This window comes from Phyllostomus hastatus, unplaced genomic scaffold, assembly GCF_019186645.2.
Source record: "Phyllostomus hastatus isolate PE091 unplaced genomic scaffold, TTU_PhHast_1.1 phas_scaffold_501, whole genome shotgun sequence".
Taxonomy (NCBI): domain Eukaryota; kingdom Metazoa; phylum Chordata; class Mammalia; order Chiroptera; family Phyllostomidae; genus Phyllostomus; species Phyllostomus hastatus.
In genome coordinates, this window is record NW_025334033.1 from 11,041,409 (window position 1) to 11,068,934 (window position 27,526).

General features: G+C 46.9%; 1 protein-coding gene across 2 annotated transcripts; it reads right to left on the minus strand.

Annotated features, from left to right (window-relative positions):
- On the minus strand, positions 1-25,646 carry TGM5 (transglutaminase 5). Of its 2 annotated transcripts, none has more exons than XM_045823096.1 (13): positions 25,552-25,646; positions 20,254-20,433; positions 19,903-20,148; positions 17,666-17,784; positions 15,323-15,451; positions 14,334-14,511; positions 6,655-6,790; positions 6,079-6,182; positions 5,727-5,966; positions 2,856-3,221; positions 2,234-2,394; positions 700-833; positions 1-509 (listed from the first exon to the last, which is right to left on the minus strand). In XM_045823096.1, exons 1-13 carry the CDS (start codon positions 25,559-25,561, stop codon positions 356-358), a joined length of 2,157 nt encoding a protein of 718 aa, XP_045679052.1. In that variant the 5' UTR covers positions 25,562-25,646; the 3' UTR covers positions 1-355. The 2 variants fall into 2 exon arrangements, with proteins under 2 accessions (XP_045679052.1, XP_045679054.1); XM_045823098.1 differs by having other exon boundaries at positions 369-509; positions 2,230-2,394.
- Positions 25,647-27,526: the final 1,880 nt, after the last annotated feature.

Consider the following 27,526-nt stretch of genomic DNA (forward strand, 5'->3'; position numbering starts at 1 on the left):
GGTACTAGGAGATTAGCCATTGCAATGACAAAACGACAGTGAGCTGCTCAGCCAGTCTTCTTCTTTTCTTGACATCTGGGCACTTAGTCATGGCCAAATCCAACCAGTGTGTCATTGGCCCTTTGTGCCATCTCACAGTTCTGGGTGGGACACCATGAAATCCCTGGGGTCTGAACAGAATCCTGGGGAGCTGTGCAAATGGCACAAGGGACTATCCATCACTGACATCTCCTCTGCTTCTCACATCAGAGCCCTACACAGCCTCTGTTGTGGTGGGGAATGGCACAGCTTGCATTTGAACTTGCTCCTTTTCCTCAAGCTCAGAATCCACACATTCATCTCCTTGTCTTATAATTCATAATGTCAAGTCAACATAGACATTCTTGTAACCCTTGATATCCTTAAACTTGTTGCTCCTCAGATTAGCTTGGATCTGCCTTTGGCCACTCTTGAAGGGGACCGTCTTTAGAGTGATGCTGGCTCTGTGTTGGGGTTTAAGGACTCCAATCCTGCAGCGGAGAAAGGACAATGTCAGAAAACTGTAGGCATTGTAATCGCCCTGAATCCCTTTTCCACTTAGCAAGCTGGTCTCCCCTTTCCCAGTGTTCTGAGAGCCTGGCCTGGGAGCCCATGTCCAGAAAGATCAGCGCTGACTGTGGGATAAGACAGAAGAGAAGGCTGATTACCCCCAGCACTCACAAGACTCTCTGCTGTTTCTTGAAGAGACCACTTCCTTCCACGGTCAGCACACAGTCTGCAACCGGCTCCGAGAGAGGATTTGAAAATATCACCTGGATGGTGAGTGGCTGGTTCACAATGGCTGCTCCTAGGACCTAAATAGAGAAATCCAGAGGAGAGGAAGGAGTAGAGAATTAGTCTCATTCTTCAATTCGCCAAACTCTCATGGAGAGCACTGTTCCCTAGATCTGTTTCCTGAAGAACTGGACTTCCATGGCCTGTGTTTTTCCAACTATGGGTTAAACCCAACTTAATGGGCCCTGGCCAGTGTGGCTCAGTTGGTTGGAGTGTTGTCCTCTAAACCTAAATGTCACAGGTTTGATTCCTGGTCAGGGCACATGTCTAGGTTGCAGGTTCAGTACCCGGTCCGGGCACATAGAGAGGCAACTGTTTGATGTTTCTTTTTCACATCGATGTTGCTCTCCCTCTTTCTCCCCCTCTTTTCCCCCCTCTCTAAAGTCAATAAGCATGTCCTCAGGTGAGGGTTGAAAAAAAAAGAGAAAAAACAATGTGATGGGTTGTCATTAATATTAAAAAAATGAAATAGAGGAGAAGAAAGAATCAGTGTACATCACACAAGATATTGTTATGTGATACTTTTGCTTCACTTATACATGTATGAATGTTTGTAAAGTATTTTACATCACTCAATCCTGCATATGGAAAAGTAATAAATTGGGAGTCTCCAGTGATGTTTCCTCTGTTCCAAGGATTATCTCGAAGTGTAAAGTAATCAAGAGCTTCCAAAGAATGTCCCTGCATAATTTGAGTAGATAGAATATTCTTTGGCAGCTTTTGTTGTTTCTTCTTATTGCAATTCCACACCATCCCTTCCCTCTCTGTTATCATGACTGGCTCTTTTCTTTCATGTGTAGAGTTTATTCAGGGCTGTAGAGATAAGGAAGTGCCTCAGCAAACCTAGAGGCACTTTTGGAAACCCTCCCTAAAACAGACTCCTGGGGCTGGGCTTGCCCGGTGCATGCCAGCAGAGGGCGCCATGGGCTCTTGTGGCAGGCTCCGGGAGGCTGCTTGGCTGTGGGGAGGCAGCACTGGAAGGAAGGGACCTACAGAATGTCAGAGCAGGAGGTGTCCTCAGAAGCCATCTAGTGTAATACTCTCAATTCACAGTTCAAGAAGCAGCGACCCAGGGGTTTGTCCAAGGATGCACAGTCAGGCAATATTCTCCCCCTTCTCAGATTCCTCCCATTTGAGCTCATGTTGACCTTGGGGAAGGCCAACAGTGGGAGGTGGCACAAAAGAAGGACCTCCCCATGGCTGCTGCTTAAATTGCACCCATGGCATCTAATGGTGCAAGAGGATGGAGACATCACCCAGAGTTTTCAGACAGACCTCCTGACCCAGGTGGGAGGTGCCTGGGAGCACCAGAAGAGGCAGAGGGAGGGAAGGGCTGCTCTCCTGGGCAGGCTCTCAGAGGGCTCCACCTCCTGCAGCTGATTCAAGGAGTCCCCAAGCCACCTGCAGGGCTCTTGCCTACATTAATCACGATGGTGGGATACACTAAGGTGATGATCTTGTCCACCAGGATCTTCTCGGGACTGCTCTTCTCTTCTCCCAGGGCACTGATGCGAATCAGCTTATCTGTTGACAGGTACTGGCTGTACTGGGAATAGGGGATTTGGCAGGGATGGGTCTTTGCTAGGAGAGAACACAAGGATGAGGTGAGACTGCTGGGGAAGTCAGCTGGGTCTGGTGGATATGGAGACCCTTTTACAGAGAGGAGGAAGCCCACATGTGCTGAGCCCCAGTGAAGTGGGTACCAGGTGTTTGGATGAAGAGACTGAGAAGTGAAACGGCTTGCCCAATGTTATCCTGCTGATAAATAGGTGAGCTGAAATTCTCACCAAAGTTTGGATGTCTCCAGCGCTCACGTTTCCCCCACTAAGCCAGGCTACTTTCCTTGGGGTAGTGAAGGAAGGGTAGGAGGAAGAAGAGGAGACAGGAGGCAGAGGGGAGGAGTTGGGGGAAGAAGAGGAATCTGTGCTGGAAGGGATACCAGGAAGAAGGTGTCACAGGGGTCTGCCCCACAACCCTTGTTGGCTGACTTGACCCCACTGTGTGTGCACAGCGTCCCCTGCGCCTGTACCCAGAGCCCGTACCTTCTTCAGGAAAGAGCTTGATGAAGGCGGTGTCCTGCCAGAATGGGGGCAGGGGGCTCCCATCATGCAGCAGGGACTGAGCACTCAGGTTCACCTTGAGGTCCTTGAACTGGAGAGACATGTTGACGGCCAGCAGGACAAACCTTATGTCCTGGCCCATGTTGGGCACGTCAAGCAGCTGGAATTTCAGGGAGACCTCGATAACATCACTGGGCCGAAGGGAAGGCCTATCCAGGCTCCGAGGACTGTCCTGGCTCAGGGGCCTGGGCCTGGAAGGCTGTGAGTCTGCTTGGTAGTGGCCTTGGGACCCTCCAGTCTTCAGCTTCTGAAGAGCCTTCAGAAACACTTGCCTCTCCTGGGGCGACCCTGGGAGGGCAGAGACAGCACGAGCTGTGGGCCAGGCTGACCCGGGGGCTAAGCCATGGCTGAACATCTTTCCCAGCAGTCCCACCAACACTGCAGGGTTGTTAAAATCTTCATTTCCAACAACAAACACTCCCTACAATTCATCAGGTGCTTTCTGAGTATCAGGTTCTGCTGAGCACATCACTCCTTTCAACCTCACATCAACCATGAGAAGGATGTATTATTATTCTAGATACAGACATGGAAAAGGCTTAGAGAGGTAAGGTCAGTTGCCCAAGTTACACAACTTGCAAGGGTCAGAGTTCAGGTGGAAACCAAATCTGCCCAATTCGGAAAAAAAAAAACACTGTGCTTGTGACTAAAAGACTATCGTGCCTTCCCCATGGGAAAGACAAAGCCCACAAGTGTGGAAAATGAGACTTAAAGACAACAGAACATGATGCGATTTCCTGTTCCAGCACCAAATTATCAGTCAGGTGTAGACTAATTCCTGGAAACCAAGAGACTGAGAAGCCAGTGGGAGGAAAAAAGAAGAAATTCAGGCAAGCTGAGTTTCCAGAGCACCCTGACCTTAGTCCTAGGGAGGCGATTTTGCCGGGAATTGCAGGAACACTTAACGTGTTATCCTAATAATACCAGCAGCTGCCGTCACTGAGCACTTGGTGTCTCCAGGGCCCGCTCCACTCCTCTAGTGCATTCCCACAGCCTTTCCAGGCTTTTGTCCCTTTGCTCTGAGGGTTGTTCTAAGCTCTGTTTCAGGCAGAAGAGGAGCTTGAGTCACTGGCTTCATGGACTCAAGGAGGTATGGATCAGATTTAGTTCATCTGTGGTCTGCTCCACCCTCAGACCTGGTCAGGCTGGGTGGGAGGAGACAGAACACTGCCTGGCTGAGCATCACACTGAAGAATATAGCTTCAGAACCTCCAAGTTCACAGGGGAACCCCATGGACCTTATAGCAGTTGCAATCCATGTCCCACCCACACCACCTTGGCATTTACCATTTCAGTGCCCACATGCCCCAATTTCAAATTCTAGCATCTGCTACTATTTGCCTGAGGTTTTCCCTGCTATCAGAGTGGACTCTGCCCTTGCATGGGGCAGTGAAAAAGTGCTAGGGAATTTACAACCCCCAGGTGCAGCCCTCAATCCCTGACCAACAGCAGTTGGTAGATAAATAATAGCCCCTTGCCTCTTGGGTGGGATGAATCTAAGGTATTGTTCTACACTTTACAATGAATCCCTGAGAGGGTGGCCAGATTTAGCAAATAAAAATACAAGGCCATTCAAGTTAAATTCCAGGTGAACAACAAATAATTCAGGACATGGTTAAACTAAAGCACAATTCATCCTGTACTTTCCCTGGCAACACCACTGGCAGAGCTCCCTGGCGGGACTGAGCTCTGTCTGCCCACAGAGCTAATGGGCTTGATGAGACAGCCGGCATAGCTTCATCCCCTTCCCTGTCTCACTTGCTTACTCTCCTTCCTTCCAGGAGTTCCTGGATTGCCTTACAGATAAACCGCTTGCAGTTGAATTCTTGCCTCAGGATCTGTTTCTGGGCACCCCAACCAAGTTAACTCCAGAGTGGATGGGAGTGGGGAGCCTGGACGGTACCTCTGGGCTGTGTTCAGTGCCTGTCTCTTGCTGTGTAGCCCCTTCCTGGGCTTGGTGTCTGGCACTTCTCTGTGTTAGCCCTAAAGGTCCACACAGACAAAGCACAGACACCCACTTGCCAGCATTCTCAGTGGTTTGCTCAGCTACTCGCCTCCCCTACCCTTACACATTCCTGGCCTGTCTCTGCTCAGATCTTGACCCTTACCCTGCTTCTGGCCCTCGTGGACTGAATATATTTGTTTGGCTCCCTAGTGATCAAATCCGGTGGTTGGTCTCCCTCAATTTTCAGGAATTAGTCCACAGCAGACTAACCTAGCTGCCCCCTTGCCCCTCTGGCTTGGCTAAGAAACTCCCGCCAGGCCTCCCACCTCTCCATGCCATCCTCTGCAGGGGGTGGGCGTGAGAGTGAACGTAGGCCTCATATTAGCCTTGGTGCTGGCTGATGGTCTGGTCTATCCTCCAAACACTTGACAAAACACAGTAAATTAAACAATAAGTTAAATAAAATTAATTAAATTAATTAATAAGAAACCATTTACTAAATCCCCGCCATCTTCAGTGGGAGGCCGAATTTTGGAGAAGACAGGAATGAGGAATTCTTATACTGTTGGTGAGCTGCCTGTCCATGGCCCTCTAGTCAATGTGGACATCTGTGGAGGGCACTCAATGGCCTGTGGGAGGTGGGGGATGGTGGGCATGAGGAAGTGAGGTAGTAGGGACACCTCAGCTGGTAACTTGACACGGAAGGGCTGAGGAGACAGTAGACTGGGTCCTGCCCCACAAATGCCCTCTGATCCCCAGAGGCCTATCCCAGCCAGCTGGGAGTTTCCCTGGGGTAGGGGGTGGTGCACACAGGATTTAGACATCGAGGGGGGCTGACTTAGACGTACCTTCTTCGTACTTGTAGTTCTCTGTGACATCATCCCGCTCATCACTGAGGATGCTCTTGGTGCTGATAAAATTGCCAACAGAATTTGTGTCTCGGTGGAGTCTCTGCTCCTTCCCTCCATGGATGAGCCAGGACACACAGTCGGCATTCACCATGGAGAAGACGAAGGCCGTGTCGTAGCTCAGATCCACATCTCCCTCTTTGATGGCTCTGACCGAGGCCGGGCCGCAGCAGTACAGGCCTGAAAGAGAAAAGAAGAGCCACGGTGGGCCAGGGCGATTGCAGTGGGGACGGGCAGGGGCAGGGGCAGTTTCCGTGGGAGTGGGTTCTGCCTTTCTTCTGGAGAGCCTCACCATTGCTGGTCTCCTGAGGTGTGGCATCCAGCACCTGCCAGCCTCCATATCCAGGAGGGAGGTCCTTTCGGGCCATCCAGCACTCATTCCAGACATGGAAGTTCCTTAGGGAGAAGCCAAGGGAGTCAGCGTTAAATAAGCTAAGGGAGAGTTTGCAGGGCTTATGTTCCTTCTGGAGGAAGGCAGGGGACGACGAGCAGATGGACTGCCAGATGGAAGGACAGACTTGGCACCCCCAGGCCTTCCGACCTCTGTGGGTGAGTGGTGACAGCTCTTCTGGTGAGCCTCAATTTGCCCTGCAAAAGGCTTTCTTCTATTTGTGAAGAGAGAACGAAGGCTTCCAGAGCCAACTGAAGTTGAAAACCCTCGCTCTCTCTCAGAAAGGTCCCTGCGGCCCTTTCCTGTGTGTCCTGCTGACTCACAAGCCAGTTATGGTCTTTGTGTCCTTGGCTTGGGGATACCAAACCCTGGGGCTGATAAAAGTGGGTGCAGGGGGTATGAGAGGGCATCAGGTTCATGGGCACACTCCTGCTGGTGGGGTTTGCCCTACAAATAGACTGAGAAGTTGTCTCCTACCAGACAGTGTCCTTCTTATTCTCCAGAATCCTGCCCGTGCTGTCATAATACTCATCTATGATCAGGTTTCCGTCTGTGTCGTGACCGGAGTCAAAGTTGGTGATCACGCGGGTGGGGATCCCCAGGCACCTCATCACTGCAAAGAAGGCAGAGAACCTTTTGGGGTTGTGGATTCAGGAGATCTATGGGTTCCTAGATTTAGGTCCCTGGGCCCAGGGAAATCATTCATTTGGCAACTCAAGGACCAGGCAAGAGCTGTCTGGGGCACTGGGTTGGTGAGACTGACCACCTTCCTGAGCTCCTCTTCCCGGTGCTCACAGAGCACACTCCACACAAATGCTGTGGGTTGCTTGGCAAGCACTACCGGTGCCAACAGAAGGTTTAGCTCGTCATGGGTCCCCCTGCCTGGGCCAGCAGGACGGGCCAGACATGCCTCCTTTGGCAAGACTCAGTGGCCTGACTCAGTCTCACTTTTCTCCTGACCATAAATTTCCATCTGCAAACCAAATAGCTGGAACGTTTTCTTTTCTGTGGTAAGGATTGTTGGCTGAGGACATCAGATCCTTAGGCACAGAGTCCTGTGGTTTGGACTCCCCCTTTTCTATGACTATCTCGTATTGGCAGCTTCTCAAGGAAAACACCACCGATTCAGCCAGGAAGGGAAGGAAACTGTAACAAGAGCCTGGAAAGGTGAGTCTGTACCTGGTGGAGAAATTCTGGATAAGAGGTAGAACGTTGTCTTCATTCCTGTAGGAGCAGCCCTGCCCTTTGCCAGCCAACTTCTTTTCTTTGTCCTCTGCTGTATTTCTCCCACTCTGCACTCTTCTGAGAACAGCAGTGTCCCCCTAGCCCATCCTACCACCGAATCCCCTGGGGATCCTTGGCCCCTTAAGTCTAACAGTGACAGCCCATCCAATTCAACCATAACCATAATCATACTGTAATGTCTACCAGCAGGCACAGTGTTGTTTTACATACATTACACTCAGGGCAACTCTACACAGAAGCTGCTATTATTCCCATTTTACAGATGAAGAATTAGAGGCTAAGAAAAGTTTGCTTGCCCTGACCAAAGCCACATAGCCAGGAAGTAGCAAAGCCATCCCTCAGATCCTGGTTCCACTGCTACGCCAGCACTCAGTCCTGCGCCCAGCCTCCAGGACTGTGCACGCAGTTCAGCGTTCTAGCATTTTCACATCACCTCACATCCCAAGCACCTTCCTGTGTTATCAAACATTTGCCAAGATTTCTACTGCTGGTTATTTCTACATATTTTGTTGGTTTCCATTTTTCCCCCTTTGTAAATAATGCTGTGATAAACATCTTTACAGAGCAATATATTTTCCTCCCTTGGGACAGATTCCAGCAGGTAAAAATGACTGAGTAAAAAAATAGATATTTCTGAGGGATCTTCATAGATACTACTGTCATTTTTAGAAGTGTTCATAATATTTAGTTTAAATACTTATTTATATTGAACATTTAATTGCTTATAGATTTTAGTTTGAGCTCCTCCTTATACTTCGGTGCAAAGCCTCTCCCAGGCGAGGGTGTGGACACACCCCTGGATGTAGCCCAGGACAGGGAGGAGGAAAGCCCGAAGGGGAACCTGGAGTTCTCCTTGGAGTGACAGGTCTGCACAGGGCCAAGGAACAAGGGCAGGGAGTAAGCAGAGCTGACAAGCAAGTTGTAGGTGGAGGTGACACAGGACAGCCTCAGCAGGGAGGGTGAAGGTTAGCAGAGCTGTCGCTGAAGGAATGTGAGACAGGAGTGATGCAAGAGCGTTCAAGTGACTCAGGAGCATTGTGTGGGCCAGGACTTATGCTAAGATTACAGGCAGATGGGTGGATAACACTTATGGTAATAAGAGAACGTGCCGTGGAGAGGTGGGTAGGGAGAGCAGGGAGCAAGCCTCCATTCTCACCCTGATGATGAGTTCATGAATAGCCACTTGAAATGTCAGTGCTGGTGTCAACTCCTTGCTGTGGCTGGGTGGGCACAAAGCAGACGCTCAGTCATGTTGGTGTGTGCTGTCTTTAACCTGCGAACAAGGTTTCTACAGACTATCACTTCTGAGGATTCCCAGTTTGGCATGAGCCTTGGGTGACTCACTGATAATTTTGTGGGAGCGGAGTTCCTTATAAAAGAGAAATCCATTGGGGGTGTGTTTGTGTGTGTGCACCCACAGGCATACACACTCACACTGTGATACTTGGACAAAGGTGGACAGAGTCGGGAAAGAACTGAAGAGTTCCCAAGGTGTATCACAGAACACCATGCTCCCAGCACGAATTACTATAGCTCTCCACTCAGCCACTGAGCACGTATTCGGTGACAAGCATCAGGCCCTTGCTGTGAACCCGGCAGTGGGTTAGATGCAGACAACACACAAATGGAAGACATTCCCGCCCTCCAGGAGGTGGCTTCCTTCTGACTGGTGGTGGACGCTGTCCTGATGGTACGTTAAACCATGAAGTCTGTTTTAGGACGGGCCACGAAGGCCTCTCCCCAGTTCTGCCCCTCCACCCCTTTCCCGGCCTCCCCAAGGAGAAAGGTAGCTCCAATTTTATAAGAGAAATTACTGGAAAGTTAGAGTTTGATTTATTTATTCATTGAAATTCATTTGGTTAACTTTGCCACCACACTTTCATAGCTCACACTGAAAAATAGAGTGAAAGCTCCAGCTAGTAGACGGAAAGTAATTGCATTTAAATGTGATAATTTTTAAACAACTTTTAATTTCTCCCTGGTTGTATTAAGCTTCCAAATGGTAAAAGTACTGCTTTCTGCTCCTTCTCCCATGCCTTTAGCTGTTCCCCACAACAAGATGGCTTGGTTTTTCACATATGTTATCACAAGGTCATATTTGAACTATTTTCTCTTGTCTGAGATGGCAATGAAACCTAAAACTTTTCTAAAAAATAAAGACTATTTAAAAAATTACAAGCATGTAAAGAACCAGGGAAATATCATAATCAGAAAAAAATTCAATCAATAGAACTAGATTCAGAAATGACAGAGATAATGGAATGAGCTGACAGGGACTTTCAAACAGCTATTTTACACACTGTAAATATGCTCAAGAGAAAGTAAAGGAAAACATGAATATAATAAGAAAAGTGAAGATAAAGAAAAGGCCCAATGGAACTTGTAAAGGTGGAAAATATGCCCTGGCTGGCGTGGCTCAGTGGGCTGAGCACCAGCCTGCAAACCAAAAGGTCGCTGTTTCGATTCCCAACATGCCTGGGTTGTGGGCCAGTTTCCCAGTTGGGGACATGCGAGAAGCAGCTGTTTCCCCCCACCGTCTTCCTCTCTTCCCATCTCTCTAAAAGTAAATAAATAAAATCTTTAAAAAATAAAGGTGAAAAATACAATCTATAAGACAGATAACATGCTGGACAAAGTATTGCACAAGGATAATAATATACTTTTCACGAGCACACTTTCAAATATAATGCTACATATTAAATACATCTAAATGTTTCCCTATCCTGGGGGGAGGTGATGGAAGTGGGTTATGAGATAAATGGGAGAAATCAATTAATTAGTTACATTTTTTAAAATGAGGGGCCTGAAGCAGACCTATTATGATAAATCCGTGACAGGAGAAATATGATTAATTGAATCCTAAACACTCCAAGGAACAAAGGAAAGAAACTAAAAAAGTGGTAGAGAACACAGGGAACTGGAGTTTGGGGGATGGCCATAAATATCTTTTAAACAGGAGCCCACCAGACCTTTGGAGCCTGAGAGGCAGAGATGAAAACATTATGAGACTAATTATAATGGCTGATACTTACATAAAACTAAACACGTGCCAGGCATTTTCCTAAGGGCTTGCCATATATTAACCCACAACCCTGTGAGGGAACATTCCATACTATCGCCGATGCCCCATAAATCCATGGAGAATAATGGTAGATTTGTGCTTAAGTTGAAGGCTGAGGAAAGATAACACGCCCGGGCCTTGGCTGACGTTCCTTCTTTGAGAGGAAAGGGCTCGGTAAAAATAATGAGGAAGAGTCATTGTACTGCAACAAAGATCATAAGGTACTTCACAGTGAGAAGAAATCTTAGATTAGTTTTAGGGAAGAGAGGAGGGTCCAGCCCCAAGCACTCATCCTCCTCATTTTCACGCCATTTCCACCGTGGCTTGGGGCCTGGGGCCCTACTTCACAGGGGAGGGGATGATGCCACATAGACCTGCTCACAGTCACATGTTCAAGTCTTCCGACCCTCAGCCTCTCACTTCTGCCCTCACCCCTTTACCCCATGCACTTGTGGGCAGGAGCCTACCGAGCCCAGGCACATTTCCGGGATGCCTGGCTCAAAAAAAAAAAGCTTTGTTGGTATTCACATACCATAAAATTCACCCTTTTAGAGCGTACAATCCAGTGGTTGGTAGTATATTCATAGATTGTACAACAGATCCCACTATCTAATCTCAGACCATTTCATCTCCTCAAAAAGAAACTCCATGCCCACTAGCAGTCACTTCCTTTCTCCCCTCCCCCAGCCCCAGGCAATCACTAATCTGCTCTGTCTCTGTGAATCTTCCTATTCTGGGCATTTCACATATATGGAATTGTGCAGCAGGTAGCTTTTGGACACCTGGCTTTGGGGAGAATCTTCAGGCAATAGAACATCATTGTCCCCTCTGTTCCTTTGTCACAGCACAAGGCTTCCAGGCTGCTCCACAGACCTCAGCCAAGGGCTGAGGGGCCTGGCCTTGTCACAAGGAGCGGATGGCCAGGACAGGAAAGACCTAGTGACTGAGAGCTGCGGGCAGCTAGCCCTGAGCATAGGAAGGGTAGGCCATGGGTTTCTCTGAACTTCTCAGGGTAACAGACAGTTAAACGGATGTCAAGAAAACAAGCCATCCAAAAATTATAACGCTATCCTTGGTGCATCCAAAGTCTTGTTCCTCTGATTTTCTTTAGGAACTTGAAGTCGGTGCGTTCACATTTAGAAAGGCAGTGCTGGGAGATGGAGCTGCTGGGGGGAATGTACTTCTGAGTCAGACAAGAGTCACTACTCGGCCTCAGTTTTTTCTCCTGTAAAGGGATGGTAGTGAGAGATACTTTGCATGTGGTTGGGGGGATGAGAAAGAGTGAAAGTGCTCAGTAGGTGCCTGAAGCACAGGGATGCTGGATAAATGACTGCTGCTAGGAATGTCTGTGCAGTGTGTGGCCTGGTGGTTAGAGCACGCCAGGCCTGGACATGAGCTTAGCTCCACCACACAATTTCCTCATCTGTGAAATTGAGATTAATGCTAGGGCCTACTTCATAAGGTCATTTGGAGGACTGGATGAGACTATCCTAGCTAATACTGAACACTCACTGTAGCCAGGCTCTAGTCTGAGAATTCTCCATGTCTGAACTCACTAGTCCTTTCAATAGCCCTACAAGGTAGGTACTATTACTTTCCCCATCATATGTCTGAGGAAACTGAGGCACATGTTAAGTGACTTGCCCAAGATTACTCAGTCAGATAATGGTAGTGCTGGTATTTGAACCCAAGCAGTCTACCTCCAGAGCTCACATATCTCACCATTATGCTGTCAAAGTTTTAGCTCAGGTCCTGTCACAAAAGAAGTCTTCAATAAGCATCAGCTATTATGACTGTGAAATAAGAATAATGCTTTGGCAGCTGAATCAGGTTAAGAAACTTGATAATCCCTTACTTTTATTGGGATGGAGACCAGGTCTTGCCTGTTTTTGCATCTAAAAGTATTTGAAGTGTCTAGCATATAATAAGGATGAAATAAATACTGTTGGATGAATGAATGAGTTTTTAAACTGATAAATTCATTGATATATGACATGGTAGCCCTTTTGGCAAAGACTGGTGGTGACGGAACAGCAGTTGGACCCACTGCAGCCCACATTTGACCCACTTTGCCCAACCCCTTGCTTCCTAGGTCACTAGAGGGCCATTATTCTCATAAACATTTTAATTGGTCTGCTCTGTTGCATAATCTCCATTCACTGGCTCCACCTCTGTCTTCACTCAGTTCCAGACAGCCACACCTCAACCCCTCGCCCTTTCCGTGTACATGCACATACACCTGGCCCATTGGACTCCGGGGTTTTTCCACGCACAGGAAGACTCCCTCTCTATCGTGCACAAACAAGATCGATCCGTCCTCTGCCTCTCAGTTTTGTGCCTCCTCCCTGGGTGATTCAAACATTCCAGTTTATCCAAATGTCTATGACTCTGGGTATCAAAACTGTCAAATTACCGGTTTCTGACAGCTGGGGATGGGGAGGGTTGGGGGTGGAGGGATCAAACCAAAAAGAAAAAGAACTCGAAGGCCTGGACAAGAGTATGCTGATTGGGGGGGAGTGCAGGTGGGAGAGGGTATGGGGGGATAAATGGTAATGAAAAAGTACAATAAAAATGAACTATTGAAAATAAACAAACAAATAAATCTCAAGGACCCTTTGAGCAATCAAAGCATCCAACTCAAGATAGGGCTGTGCCGCTGCAGGGGGGAGTAGCTCGGGATCTCCTCCTCACCAACCGGAGTGAAGTCACAGTCTATGGGTGTTGACAGAAACCTCCTTGTGTCCCTGGACAGAGGCCTCGCTTTCGTTGGGCAGCCCAGGGCTCTCTAGGCTTCCTCCAAGATCTTGAAGCTAGACCCAGACCACACATGCACACGGTCTGCACCAGGCTTTATCTTATAGGGAATTTCTACACAAAAGGCCTCAGTCCTCAATAAAACCAAATTGCAGGGAGATCTGGCCTCCCTGGATTGCACAGAGACTGCTGTGAGTGAAAGCCATACTTGGCATCTCTCCCCAGGTAACAAAAATAACTTCCTGACTGCGACCCAAGTCAGGTACACAGTAGGCATGCCAAGAGGCTAAGAGCTGTCACAGGCATGGAGGGCAGGGTGAGGATGAGGGCCAGGAGCAAGAGTTTGACACTGGGTGAGGCGGAAGAGCCCCCTCCTGCTACCTGCAGTGTATGACTCCTTTCCTGGTGTCAGTTTCCTCAAAATTCACTCCGCACTTCCTCTGCTTGTTCCTCTTGCCACATGAAAACAAATTCCATTTGCCTTCTGTTCTATGTACCTGTTTTTTAGCTTTTCTTCTACTAATATTACATCTACTCCCTATCTGAAAAGTTGATCTACCATTTCCCTCATCCCCTAACTCCCTGGCCTGAGCCAGGCCTCCAGGCCCTCTGAACTTGTGACAACTCCAAATTCAATGTCACTGTACTTTGGCTGCCATCTTGCTCTGGCCCCGTGGCCCATACCACTGCTAGAGATGCACATTTCACTCTCATAGGAACATCTTCATTAAGACCATTCTTTGTGCTCAACCGTTTGTAAGTTTTTTAATTACTCGGCCTCTCATCTCATTCCTATCTTGCACTGGACAATTTCCAGCCAGGTTTTTAGGAATATTCTGTTAGGTTGCCCATGCTCAGAAAAAGGGAAGGGCACCAGGTTCTGGGAAGTGTGTGATTTCTACCTCAAAACCATCCTCTGAAATAAACCCAGATATATGAAGCCTGAGGTTAGTGATGAGGCATTTTTGCTGGAAAAGGCTTCCTTCCAAATGTCTCTTGGTGAGAATTGTGTGAGGAGGACAAAAATTATTTGGAGAGCTTGTACATGAGCCATTGCATTTTCTGATAATTTCACCAGGACCCGCCTACTCCCTACCTGTGCACATGACGGCTGCAAAGACCCAGCACTGCCCGTAGCGCACTGGCTGGCAGCCCGTGGCATGCCACTGCTTCAGGATGGCCACACTGCCGGTCCACTCCGCAGGGTTGGTGCCGTCTGAGTAATTCTCACTCCATTTTCCATTAAGCACCCCACTGTCATCGTTGCTATTGATCTGAAGAGAAGCCACAAATAGAAGAATTAGGAGCATCCTTTTCCTCCACAAGATGTAAGGCCCACAGGCCTGAGACGCAGAGGGGGCATTAGTCTCACTTATACCTGGGAACTTCTAGACCAGCTGGGGAAGGGGTCAGGATGTGAAGCTGGCTATTCTGACTTGTGCCCCACTATTAATTAGTTTATTGTTCTATTTCTGCACACTCTCTTACCCCTTTTCTCCCCATCCTCTGCAAAGCTAGAGCTTGGCTCTGATAGTTTTTAAAGTACTTCAGAGCAAAGGAAATTTAGAAATATTAGCAGCATTTCACAAATGAGAGCTACACTCAGGCCTTCCTAAAACACACAATTTGGAATTAATAGATATGACGGCCCACACCCAGCTATTTCAGAGCTCAGCTGAGAAAGCCTGTAGCCATGTTCTTTCATCAGTCTTATCCAAAATGGCTTTGAAGCCCTGGCTGGTGTAGCTCAGTGGATTGAGCGCGGGCTGGGAACCAAACTGTCCCAGGTTCGATTCCCAGCCAGGGTACATTCCTGGGTTGCAGGCCATAACCCCCAGCAACCGCACATTGATGTTTCTCTCTCTCTCTATCTCCCTCCCTTCCCTCTCTAAAAATAAATAAAATATTTAAAAACAAAACAAAACAAAACAAACAAAAAAAAAACAAAATGGCTTTGAAAGAGTGTCTGTGCCTCTCAACTCTTCACTCTCCCATTACTGGGGGTTGGGGAGGGCAACTGTGAGTGGTACAGCTTCCTCCCTCTCTAGACACGCCCTGGTTGAGCAAATCCAGACCCAGCCTCACCATGGCACACACCACCCTGCTGATGTAGACAGGACTTCCCCGAAGGGCACAGTCTGTGGCTGGGTCAGTCTGGAAGTTCAGGCTCTTGTCTAGCAACTCCAGGCAGACGTCTATGATATTCTCTTCAAACTGCAAGAAACGATGCAAAGAGGCAAGGCACCCATTCCTGGCTCATGTAGATATGGAAAGAAATACATGAGCCACCCCTGCTAACTCTCCAGTGGAGTATGTCTGTGGAATACAAACCCATTTGGAAAGTAACTGGGTCCAGTAGCACAACCACAAACTGCCTCCCGGGCAGGCGCAGGTTCTCAAAGCTCAGGGGTCAGAACTCCCCTAGTTTGCATGCCCTGCAAGTCAAACCCCTGGAGTTTTTTCTAACATGTCTGGCTGAAAAGTCTATTTCTCTCTCTTCTCTCCTCAATTTCCACACTCTTGGATCTCACGGAATGTTCTTGCTAAAACCACACTGCTTCATCTTCTACCCCCACCTGCTGATCCAGATCAGCGTTGGCAGTTACTGCTAAGGCCGTGGCCCCTGTGATTCAGTGGGGCTGCAGTCTGGATGATAGCATGTGAGTTATGGAAACTTGCCATGCAAGGCAGGCTGGCTCCTTGTCCTTCAGGCCTGGTGTGAATGCCACTTTTTCTGAGGCCTTCCCCTCACCCAGTCTTAGTTCAGCTTCAGAGCTCTGGCTACATTTCTACTCAAGAAGCTCAGTTATAATGGTGTGGCCAAGGATGTCGTCCCTGCCTAAGGATATGCTCTGTCTCTTTCCAGTTTTTCTGGAAAGTCTACACCTCAGATCTGGCACAGTGCTCAGCACATAGTAGGGACTCCAAGCATCTTTGTTGAATGAGAGTCAGTGAATGCATTGATTTCCATGTGCCACCGGGCAATAAACAGGACCAGGAGGCTCTCTAATCCACTTTCCCCAGGGACAGTTTCATCAGTTGACTCTTCTGCTTTAAAATGTTCAAAGGTCCCCGTGGCCTACAGAATCAGAGCTCTAACCTCCTCTACAAGACATATAAGACCCTCGCTGATCTATCTGGCTTTCTTCTACTTCTCAATGCTCTCTCCCTCCGGCAACGCCAGATTCCTTATAACCCCAGCAGCAAGCCAAACCATTTCTCGCCTTGGCATCTTTGCTCCCCCTTCCCGCTGCCTGGGATATTTTCTCCCCACCTTCCTTCTCTTGGTTAACTTAGTTCTAGCATCTCCACTTCCAGGAAGCTTCCCTGACAGCCCCATGGCCAAGCCAGTGCTCTTGCTCCAGGCTCTCAGAACACCCTGTGCCTGTCCAGCAGTCTTTACATATCACGTTGCATGATAACTGACCTGCTGACTGACTGAGTCCGCACTTCACTGTGGGCTCAGGGACAGTGATTTTTCATTTTTATATTTCTAGCACCTAAAGTGCTGCCTGGCACTGAGCACACATTCAAAACCTGTTCACTGAATAAAAGAGAAGTGAGGAGGACCCAGGGCTCAGAAAGCAGCAGCTCTTCACTTCTGTTTCTCACAGATGACAGGACTCCTGTGCGGGGACTCTCTAGGATCTCCATGTGACCATGCCGAGTGAGGGGTTGGGCAGGTCAGTTGGGTCCAGTGTAGGCTGCTATGTCTCATCTTGACCAAACCCACCTGGGGGTCCTAGGCTGTGCCTGAGGCCACATATGCTAAACAAGTCCAGGATAGGAAGCTATATCAAACTGAAACAAGGCTCCACAAGCACCCCCAGGATTTCCCAGGCAACACCCCTCGGGGTGGCAGGGCTGGTCTTCTTCGGACAGGGTTCCACTGCTGGTATTCAGCCTCAAGAACCCTCTTTCTGGTTCTGGGCTTTCCGGAGCACCTGCTGTAGGCTGAGCTTTACAGGCATGCTTTTAGCAAGACAGGAGTTGTAGAGCATTGAGATTAATATGATGCTATTTTTACAAATAAAATCACATGTTTTCAAGCATGTGTGGAAAAAAATATTGAGGAACACACACTGGAAACACAGTTAACAAATAAAAAAACAGGCACCATTATGGCCAATGTCATTGTTGTCCCTTCATTCTCAATCTCAAACTCTGTGGAGTTCCTGGGAGGGTGCCTTTAGCTGCCCTTCCCTTTCTAACCACGTTGCCCAAATCAGACATGATCAGCAAAGAACACTTCCCAACTCTCTCTAGAGCTGCTGCTCTAGTTCCCTGGAGTCACATCTCACATCTTCCTGGTACCATTAGGTCCCAATTGTCAGCAGTTCTAGACGAACCTTGCATGAGGGGCACCCTCCCACCCCCACTCCTGCTCCCCTCTCCCTTGGATGGGCCAAGAGTGGGGCTAAGACTCACCTGTCCATAGTTCCAGGGGCAGGGGCGGATCCAGTTCTTGCTCCCTTGGTAGATGAAGCCATAATCATTCATGACATACTCCTGCCTCTGGGGCTCACTCTCCAAGTAGACAGCATCCTCTAGGAATCAAAATGGGAGAACACAAAGCAGAAAAGTCATCTTGCCTTTCCCGCCCCATTGCCCTCCCCAGAAGGCTTGGAAACTGAGCTCTGAAGAGCACACTGGGTGACAAACACCAAGAGGGGCAGCAAGACCTGCTCTCCACCATTCCTCAAAGCCAGCAACAAGTGCAATGTCAGCATGTGGTGGAAGAGGAAAAATTTATCTTTGGTTGAATTTCTTGGTTTACAAAGCACATTTACAACCTAGCCCCATTTTAAGATTGAGAAAACAGTCTCAGAGTGATAAATAACTTCCCCAAATCACACATAAGTACAGGGTGAAATATGAGCACAGTGGCTCCATCCCCTGTGCTCTTTCTGCCATACTCAATCCTGCTTGGAAAAGAGCAAACCAGAATTTAGGGGTTGGCATTGACCTCATCATTTCTTTTGTAGGGCACAAGATTTAAAAGAGAAAAATCCACCAATATAATTTTCTTCCCCACATCCCAGGGGGCCCTCAGTACAATCTGAAACCCAGTCTTGGAGGTCAGGAGGTAGGGGTGTGTGCGTGTGTGTGTGTGTGTGTGCGCGCGCGTGTGAGGGCCAATAGGGCAGTGGGAGGTGGTTAGAGATATTAGAACCTAGCCAGTATTCTGGGTTCTGACACAACTCAGCAGGCCCCCTTAATATAAGGTTGGTGGTGCAGGTAAAATGAGAGGGAGGAAGGAAGAGGAACACCCTCTAAGTCAGAAGTGAGAATTTGCCAAATTTAGCCTCTGCCCCAAATCCCACTGGAGCCATTTTTACTCTTAACTCTTCCTGTACTCTTCCTACTCTTCTCTTCCGGCTTGTCCTTCATTCTGCCCATAACATGCAGTAGGTCTAAGTAACGACCTCCAGGTAGATCTAGAGAACAGGGATTGTGGGACAGGTGGTGCTGGGATATTCCCTGTAGCTTTGTTTGTCTAAGACAACAAATAGAAACAGCCCAAATGTTCGTAAATAAGGAACCAGTTAAAGACATTTGATGCATCCAAATGATGGGGTAATTGTAGTTGTTGAGAAGAATGTATTAATAGGAAAATATGTCCAGAGTTGAATTTTTCAATGAAAAAAAAGAGCATTCTGCAACCAAGATGTCCATCAGTAAATGAATGGATCAAAAAACTATGGTACATTTACACAATGGAATTCTATGCAGCAGAGAGAAAGAAGGAGCTCCTACCCTTCGCAACAGCTTGGATGGAGCTGGAAAACATTATGCTAAGCGAAACAAGCCAGACAGTGAAAGACAAATACCATATGATCTCACCTTTAACAGGAACCTAAACAACAAAACAAAGAAACAAGCAAAATATAACCAAAGACACTGAAATAGAGGACAGACTGACAGTGACCACAGGGGAGAGAAGAGGGAATTTCAGGGGACATTGGGAAGGGTTCACGGGAACAAACTTAAAGGACACATGGACAAAAACTAGGGGGAGGGTGGTAATGGGAGGGAAGTGGGGAGGGTTGGGTGGGGGCTGGATTGGAAGTAAAAAGGAGAAAACTGTACTTGAACAATGATTAAAATAAAATTTAAAAAAAAGAAAGAGCATTCTTTGTATTAAATAATCCCATTTATGGTTTGTATTGTATAATCCCACACTCATATACATATATTCGATAAATACATATTTGATTAAGCATAGAACATTTTTGTAAGGCTACACAAGATAATGCTAACTAGATTTGGAGATTAGGATAAGGTTTGACTTTTCACCTCTACTTTCTTCTTTTTTGTTTTGTCCTTTATTTTGCAATGAAAAACTCGAGTTAACCTAAAAAGGTATGATAAAGATAAATTCTAACAGTGGTCAAAATTAATTGTAATAGTTTTCCTTTTGAGTAAAGATGACTTGGTTCATAATTTTAAAACTCTAAGTAAGTAAATAAATAGCAAGTTCTCCCTGCCCTGCTTTTTGCTGGTTGGGAGTGGATGCTGAGTACATGGGACCAGGGAGGTTTGCGGGTTCCCAGGGAGCTGGGGTTTAGAAATCCTTGATCCTGGCTTTCTGTGGCATTGACAAAGGGACAGAGACAAGGGACCCCCCACTCCCCCACCACACACACACAGCCACCCTGCCTTACCTGGGCACCAGGGATTGAAGAGCAGAATGAATTCCCCAAGCTGGTAGGCCATGATAGACCCTTCGAAGGAGTCAATGTGAACCTTCAAGAGGTAACGACCCACAGCCGCTGTGGGAGGGGCACACAGACTCACCTCCAGGGACGTGGCCCTGTTGGTCTCCAGTGAGGCCATCCAGGGGCTGGGGCTCTGATGATCTGCCAGGCTGAACACAGCCCGAGTCCCCTTGGCCAAGTCTGGCAGCGGTCCTGGAAGTGAAGCAGAGCGGAGGCCCTCTGAGGTAACCTCCCAGCCCCAGAGAACCATCCCCCCACCAATACCTACACACTTCTGTGTGTCAGCAGGGTCCTCACCAGTGTCTGCCACAAAGATGATGTTGTCCAGGCCTGGCTGGAAGCCCCGGCCCCTGAAGTACAGGATGATGTTGAATGCCTGGCCCCGGCGAACAATGAGGTAGTCAGAGCTGATCTCCTCTGTGTGGTGCTGCACATTGTTCCAGGTGCTCTGGAAGTCTGTGACAGATAGCTCCAGCCCTGTGATGGGGCAGCAGGGGCAGACAAAAGAGCAGGGTTAGGGAGCTTGGTCCAATCTTGTCCACCACTTACTAGTTGTGCAAACTTGAGAAAGAAGCTTAGCCTCTCTGATCCTCAGTCTCCAAGTCGGTAAAATAGAATCCTTAATACCAGCCTTACAGGGTTGATATGCGGATTAAATGAGGCTCCGTGCATACAAGTGCTTCTTTTTCACGTTTTTCCTCCCTTTCTTCTCTGCTTCTCTAATTCTTTATCCCTTCCTTCCTTCCACCTTCCTGGAGATGCATGGTTTTCTCTCTCTATCCAATTGCTTCTGGAGCACTGGGCAAGTTTGGTTGTTCCATTTAACCTAGTATGTCCCCATATTCATGCCAGCATCCACTTTCTTGAACACAAGTTGAATTTCACTTTCCCATGTACCAGCACCCAAGTTTGGGAGAAAGTCCCTGGGTTAGCTGCTCCAGGGTTAACTGTCCCTCAGTTAGCTGCTGCGCTTTTAGCAATTTGCTGGCTCTCTGACCACCACTGATGCCATGTGCCCAGTGCTTTGGGAGCTGTGATGCTGAGGGCAGTCACAGAAAGGCCCACTGCCAGCCTTCTGGAGCTCCTGCTGAGACACTGACTGACCTCACCGTCCTCTGAGAGTACCTCCCTCAGAAGGGATCTGTGTCTGACTTCTCCGTGCTTGACCATGGTCCTATCATGGTCCCCAGGCACTTGAGATCACACTTTAAATCATAGTTGGCTCACCCATCTTCTCAGTCTATCCATTCATATGTCATAAATCCTTTCAATCCTTCAATTAAAATATCTGTGGTGTCCCTCTGTCCCTTTCCACATTAACACAATTCCTCACTCCTAGTGACTGTAACAGCCTCCATCAGGTCTCCTGCTTTCTGTCTGTTATACACCACCCACCCCTTAACACATTGCCAGATTAACTTCCCCAAGACAATTTGATCACCCCATTCTTTTGCTTTGAAATCTCCAAGATACCCTACAGCCCACCATTCAAAAGGCAAGCTCCTTAACCTGACACTCTTGACCCTTCATACGTGGCCTTCACTTACACTCACACTCTCACTTCTCACCACTCTCAGCATAGGTCGTCCTCTGCATCCGGTCTGTCTTCAAGCAAATGGTGGCCTTACCTGCCATGTATTTTTATCCTGCTGTGGCCCCAGCTCAGAGTACTCCTTAACTATTGAACCAAATTTTGCCTGTCCTCCAACAACTGTTTGAGACCCACCCTCTTCATGAATCCTGTCCCAGTTGGCCCACCCTTCCTCCCTTCTTCAACTGATCTGTAATATATGACCACATCACTCATAGGGAACCTTAACTGCTTAATTGACAAGGAAATATGCTCATTTGTTCACTTACATCAACAAACTTTTACTGAGAGACTACTAGTTTGAGGCTCAGCATGAGATGTTCAGATATTTTGTGGTTACTTTTTTTGTCTGTCTTTCCACCACTAGATTAAACCTATGAGGATGGACACCTAGCTCTTTTGTCTCATCTTTATTTAAATTTTAAGAAATATGAACCAAAGAATTTGACAAAAATCTAACATTCTTTCATAATAAAAATACTCAATGAGCTAATAAGAGAAGAGACTTCCTCAACCTGGTAAAAGGTATTTGTGAAAAACCCACAGCTGACACTATACTTAATAGTGAAAGACTAGATACTCTCCCTCAAAGACAAAGAACAACATAGGATGTCCACTTTCACCCCGTCTATTCAGCACTATACTGGAGGTCTCACTAGATGGCTATGACAAGAAAGAGAGAAGATAACAAGTGTTGGTGAATATGTGGAGAAACCGAAACCCTCATACGTTGCTGGTGAGATTATAAAATGGTGCAGCCGCTTGGGAAAGAGTCCAGCAGTGCCTCAAAATGTTAAACAATAGAGTTACCATATGACCCCGTAATTCTACTAGAAATTCTACTCCTATATCCAAGATATTGAAAACATATGTTCACATAGAATCTGTACATGAATGTTGATAGCAGCATTGTTTATAACAGCCAAAAACTAAAAATAACCCAAAATGTCCATCAACTGATTAATGAATTAATTAAATATTGTATATCCATACAATGGAATATTATTCAACCAAAAAAAAGGAAGGCTGAATATGAGGTCTGTCCAGAAAAAGTCCAGCCACTGTTAACATAACAAGAATGGCTTACATGACATCGATGTAAGCTGGCAGCCAAGGAGAGTGGACTGGAATGTTCATGTATGAACAATGATGACTTTATTGTACTAGTGAGCGGGGGCAGTAGGTGCCATTGAGTGAGCATGTGTACTGTGTGGCCATCACATTCAAAATGACTAAATGAGTAGAGCAACAAATCTGCATCAAATTTTGTGTTAAGCTTGAACATTCCTCCACAGAAAGTATTCAGGTGATTCTGAAGGCCACAACAATGGACAACTGTTGATTGGCAGCTTTATCATGACAATACACCCACTCATGCATCATGTCTCCTGAAGTTTTTTGGTGAAAGATCAAATCACCCAGGTGACTCAGCACCCCTACAACCCAGATTTGGCACCCTGCAACTTCTGGCTTTTCCCAAATTAAAATCTCCTTTGAAAAGGAAGAGATTTCAGACCATTGATGAAATTCAGGAAAATATGACAGGGCAGCTGATGGCAATTGGGAGAACTGTGTGAGGTCCCAAGGTGCCTCTTTTGAAGGTGACTACAGTGTCATTGTCCTATGTACAATGTTTCTTGTATTTAGTAGCTTCTTCAATAAATGTCTGTTTTGCATAATAAATGGATGGATACTTTTTTTTGTATCCTTGGATACACAAGGATGGACAGACCTTGTGTACTGTAACATGGATGGAAGCTGAAAACATTATGCAGAGTGAAAGAAGCCAGGCAAAAAGGCTACAAGTGATATGATTCAATTTATATGAAATGTGCAGCCTAGGCAAATTCATACAGACAGAAAGTAGATTATGGTTTAGCAGGGGCTGGGAGGAGGGGAAAATGAGGCATGACTGCTAACAAGTATGGATTTCTTTTTTTCTTTGAAGATTTTATTTATTTATTTTTAGAGAAAGAGGAAGGGAGGGAGAGAAACATCAATGGTGTAGTTGCCTCTTGTGAACCCCCAGCTGGGGACCTGGCCTGCAACTCAGGCATGTGACCTGACTGGGAATTGAACCGCTGACTATTTGGTTTGCAGGCCAGCACTCAGTCCAGTGACCTATACTAGCCAGGGCACAGGTATGGATCTCTTATCATAGAAATACAAGCATACTGGTCAGCACATGGTTGGTATTAAAGAATGTTTGCTAGATTGAACAAAGTTTTCTGTCTTTGGCATAACTACCCTGTCCTTATTTCAAATTTCAGATTCAATAAACAGCTTATTGCGGGCCTGTTTACTCTGTGACCGTGCACTATCCTAGGACAGTTATCTTACTGAATCCTCCCCACAACAGTGGAGGCATGAGAAAACCAAGGTTTAGGCAAATTAAATGTCTTGCTCAAGGTGAAACCTAATGTTACAGGCCCAAGTCCTGTACTCTTTCCATTACCCAACAGCTTCCGTCCATTGCTGGCCTTCATTTGTGTTCAGAAAGGACATACAATCCACTGCCAGTCAGGAAAGCAACTGGCTTTTTGCTGGTTGTGGAAAAGATGCTCATTCCTTCTGGAGACCAGTTGACTAGACCGAGTGTGCTAAGTGGCCCCAATTCAAGCCGGGCACATGACCCAAACTACTCAACAGGAGTGGTAGCAGCTGCCTGACAGCAAGCACTGGGGCCAGAGCTCATTCTCTGGATACATGCCGGGTCAAGTTAATATCTTCGGCTCAGACACCAGGTATTCAACCAGGAGGTACATCTAACCTTGGGTGTACTTGTTCTTCTTGATGTGCAGGAAGAATGGGGTGAAATGATCAATAAAATAGAAAGAAAATTATAGGAAGAACTTTTAAAATAATTGTCAGTCTCCATCCTAGAGAGATACTCCCACACAAGCACAAAGAGGCACAGAGAGGACTATGCAGTGTCACATTGCTTGTGTAACTGAAAATGCGAATCAGCATGAATAGCCATCAGTAGGGGACTGGATAAATAAGTTACTTATACCCGTAATACACAATACAATGCAATGTAAAAAAATCGAAAACCTACAGGGACTGAGTGGCATGGATAGAATTCCAGGACATACTGTTGAGTGAAAAATAATCTAGTTATAGAAAAATATGTACAATATGATTACACCATAGATATATGAAAAAAGAAGTCACACATGCTAAATACTATGTATTACATCGAGCATATATATATGAATATAAATATATAAACAAAAGACCAGTAACAGTGGTTTCTCTGGAGATCTGTCTGAGGGTGGGGTGTAAGTAAGGGAATGTAATTACTGCTTTATTTTGCTTCAACTATGTATTGATATATTTCTTGTGTAATTAAGAATTATAAAAATTTAATACAAAACAATAAATGAAGGTAAGGGTGTTATGTACATTTGTAGAGCTTTTAGTTTATTCTTATGATTTCAAATAACCATTTATTCTTTATAACCACTCTTTATAGAGAGAGGGAGTTGATACAGATAGAGGGGTAGTGGTGGGAAAATTAGCTAAGATGAGGAAGAGACCTTCTGAAATAGGAGAACAAGAAAAGATGAAGATTCAGAGACTTCTGGAGATGGAAGACAGCTTCAAGATTGTCTGGTCCGACCCCCTCATTTTTCAGGCATGGGGGCTGGGCACTAGAGAAGTGACTTACTCAATATCAAGGGGTCAGCTAGTAGAAAAGGGCAGAAACCCCAACCCCCTAATTCCTGGCCCTACCCCATCCCACCAGGCTTTGGAAGCAAGCATGTTGGCATGCAGCTGTCTAGCTGTGTTTACCTGCTGCCACCTACCTGTCTCCTGATTCTTGGGCTACTGCTGATGAATTCTAGGGTTCCTGGAGTTTCTACTCCTTCTGCCTCTGTTCTTTATTTACCCCTTTCTCCCTCCGAATCCACCCTCTCTTGACTTCATAGAGTCTCTCGTCTTTCTACAGTCTCTCATTTTCCTTGTCCCTGACCTCCAGCATCCCCTTGGGCCTGCCCTACCTTGTGCCATGGTGGCTGCTTCTGGTGCCCCGGCTGCTCCCCACACAATAGCAGGATGGCCTGGAGCTTCAGGAAACTGGTCCTGGGATGTCTGCTTTCCCTTCCATCCCCAACACTCCAGGAGACACTGAAGGCGGGGCTGGCTGTTACACAGCCACTTGCTTACTGGGCAGATCCCAACTGGTTTTCTCACTTGCCCTCAGGTTTTTCTTGGCAGTGTTCCTTGGCTAAGACAGTGTCATGGCCAATAATCTGTCAGGGCCTTGTGCTATGTGGGCCTTTACTAGCTCTTAGGCGATGGGGTATTCTCTGGCAGGTGCTGTACTGTGGGAGCCAGGTGGGAGAGGTAAGCTGATAGGGATTCTAGGGTCATGGAGAGAGGCTGCACTCCTGCAAGAAGGAGTATCGGGAACCCAAGCCTAGAACTCTTCTTGGCACCTGGCCCTCTCTTTAATCCTAAAGAGTCACTTCCAAGACATCAAACAGCACAGCCTGTTCTGGATCGCTTCGGTATGATTTGTTTGGTATTTGTTTTTCAGCAGAGGTATTGTCTTGGGTGAGACCTGCCCAGTCCGAGGTGACTCTCAAATAAAAGCAATAGAGGAAGAAAACTTGGGAAGATTCACGGAAGAGTTTTGGAAACAGATGAAATAGTGGAACTGCCAGTGAGTAACCTTGATTCTAGTGACAAAAATACAAGTCCTTGGAGTGAGTGTGTAAGGAAAAAAAGAACAGAGACAAAAGGGAGGAGGGCTCTTCACAGGGACTGGGTGGGATGCTGGGAAGTACCCTGCACCCACATCCACCCTCTCTTTCCCTCCTGTGGGACACTTCTCCCTGCGTCCCCTTGTTTTCTGGGTTCCTTATCCTCTCTTCTCAGGAGCTTCAGTCACCAGCTTCTATCCTCTCTCCTGTATTTTTGACTCTCTCTGTCCCCAATCATATTTTAAAATATGTTTATACATGTGCAATGTAGAGTTCACTGCCTAACACACCCTCACCTACACTCACTCCAAAATGAAACTCCTTCCCTTTCTCCTTCTTCCTGCATCTCTGGTCTTAGTGAGTGAGGATAGTGCACACCCAGTCACTCTAGGAGAAACCTGGGTACCACCTCATTCTTCTCTATCTTCCTGACTTCCCTTAGCACATCAGTCACTAATCCCTGTCCAGTCCAACTCCTGACTCTCTCCTAAAACTGGCCCTTCCCTTCCATGCCCTTGGCCCTGCCTTCACTGAAGCTTCCTCTTGCCTGGACAACAGCTCCTAATAAGCTTCCCACCCATCCTTTTCCCAAATGAGTTGCCGAAGTGTTTTTTTCTGAAGTGCTAGTTCAGCCAGGCTGCTTAAGATCCAACAGCTGGGTTAAGTGCAAATTTGTCAACATCAGCCCCAAAGCCCTTTAGGATCTTTCCCTGCTCACCTGGAGTCCGGTCAGGCAAACCCTGTCAGTTAAAATTTGATGGAGACCTGTTCTCCCACACCTCTGCCTTCTCACCTGGGTTGGTCTCTCTCTTTTTGAAATGTTCTCCTCTCACTTGCCTACTTTTTTGTATCTGGGATCAAGCATTGCCCCCTGGGAAAGACTTCCTGACTCTCTCTTCCACACTAGGCTTTCGGGGTTCCCCCTTTTGTGTTTCCTATCAGCTTACTCATACTCCACATTGTAAATACTTACCTGTCTTTCCCCCAATCCTCCTAAATGGCATGGCCTGTGGCTTACCAATATACCCCCAGTGCTTAATAATGACAGTGGCTAACAGTAGAACTAGTAACAGCTTTTACCTTCCAGACACTGTTTTAGTTATTTACGTGCATTATCCCACCTAATCTTTACACCATCCCTATGAGTTAGGTACTATTACTGCTTGTATATTACAAATGAGGAAGTCAAGGTTTAAAGACATTAAATAGTTTTCCCAAGCCACCCACTAAGAACTGGTGGAGCCAGATTTGGACAAAGACGGTCAGACTC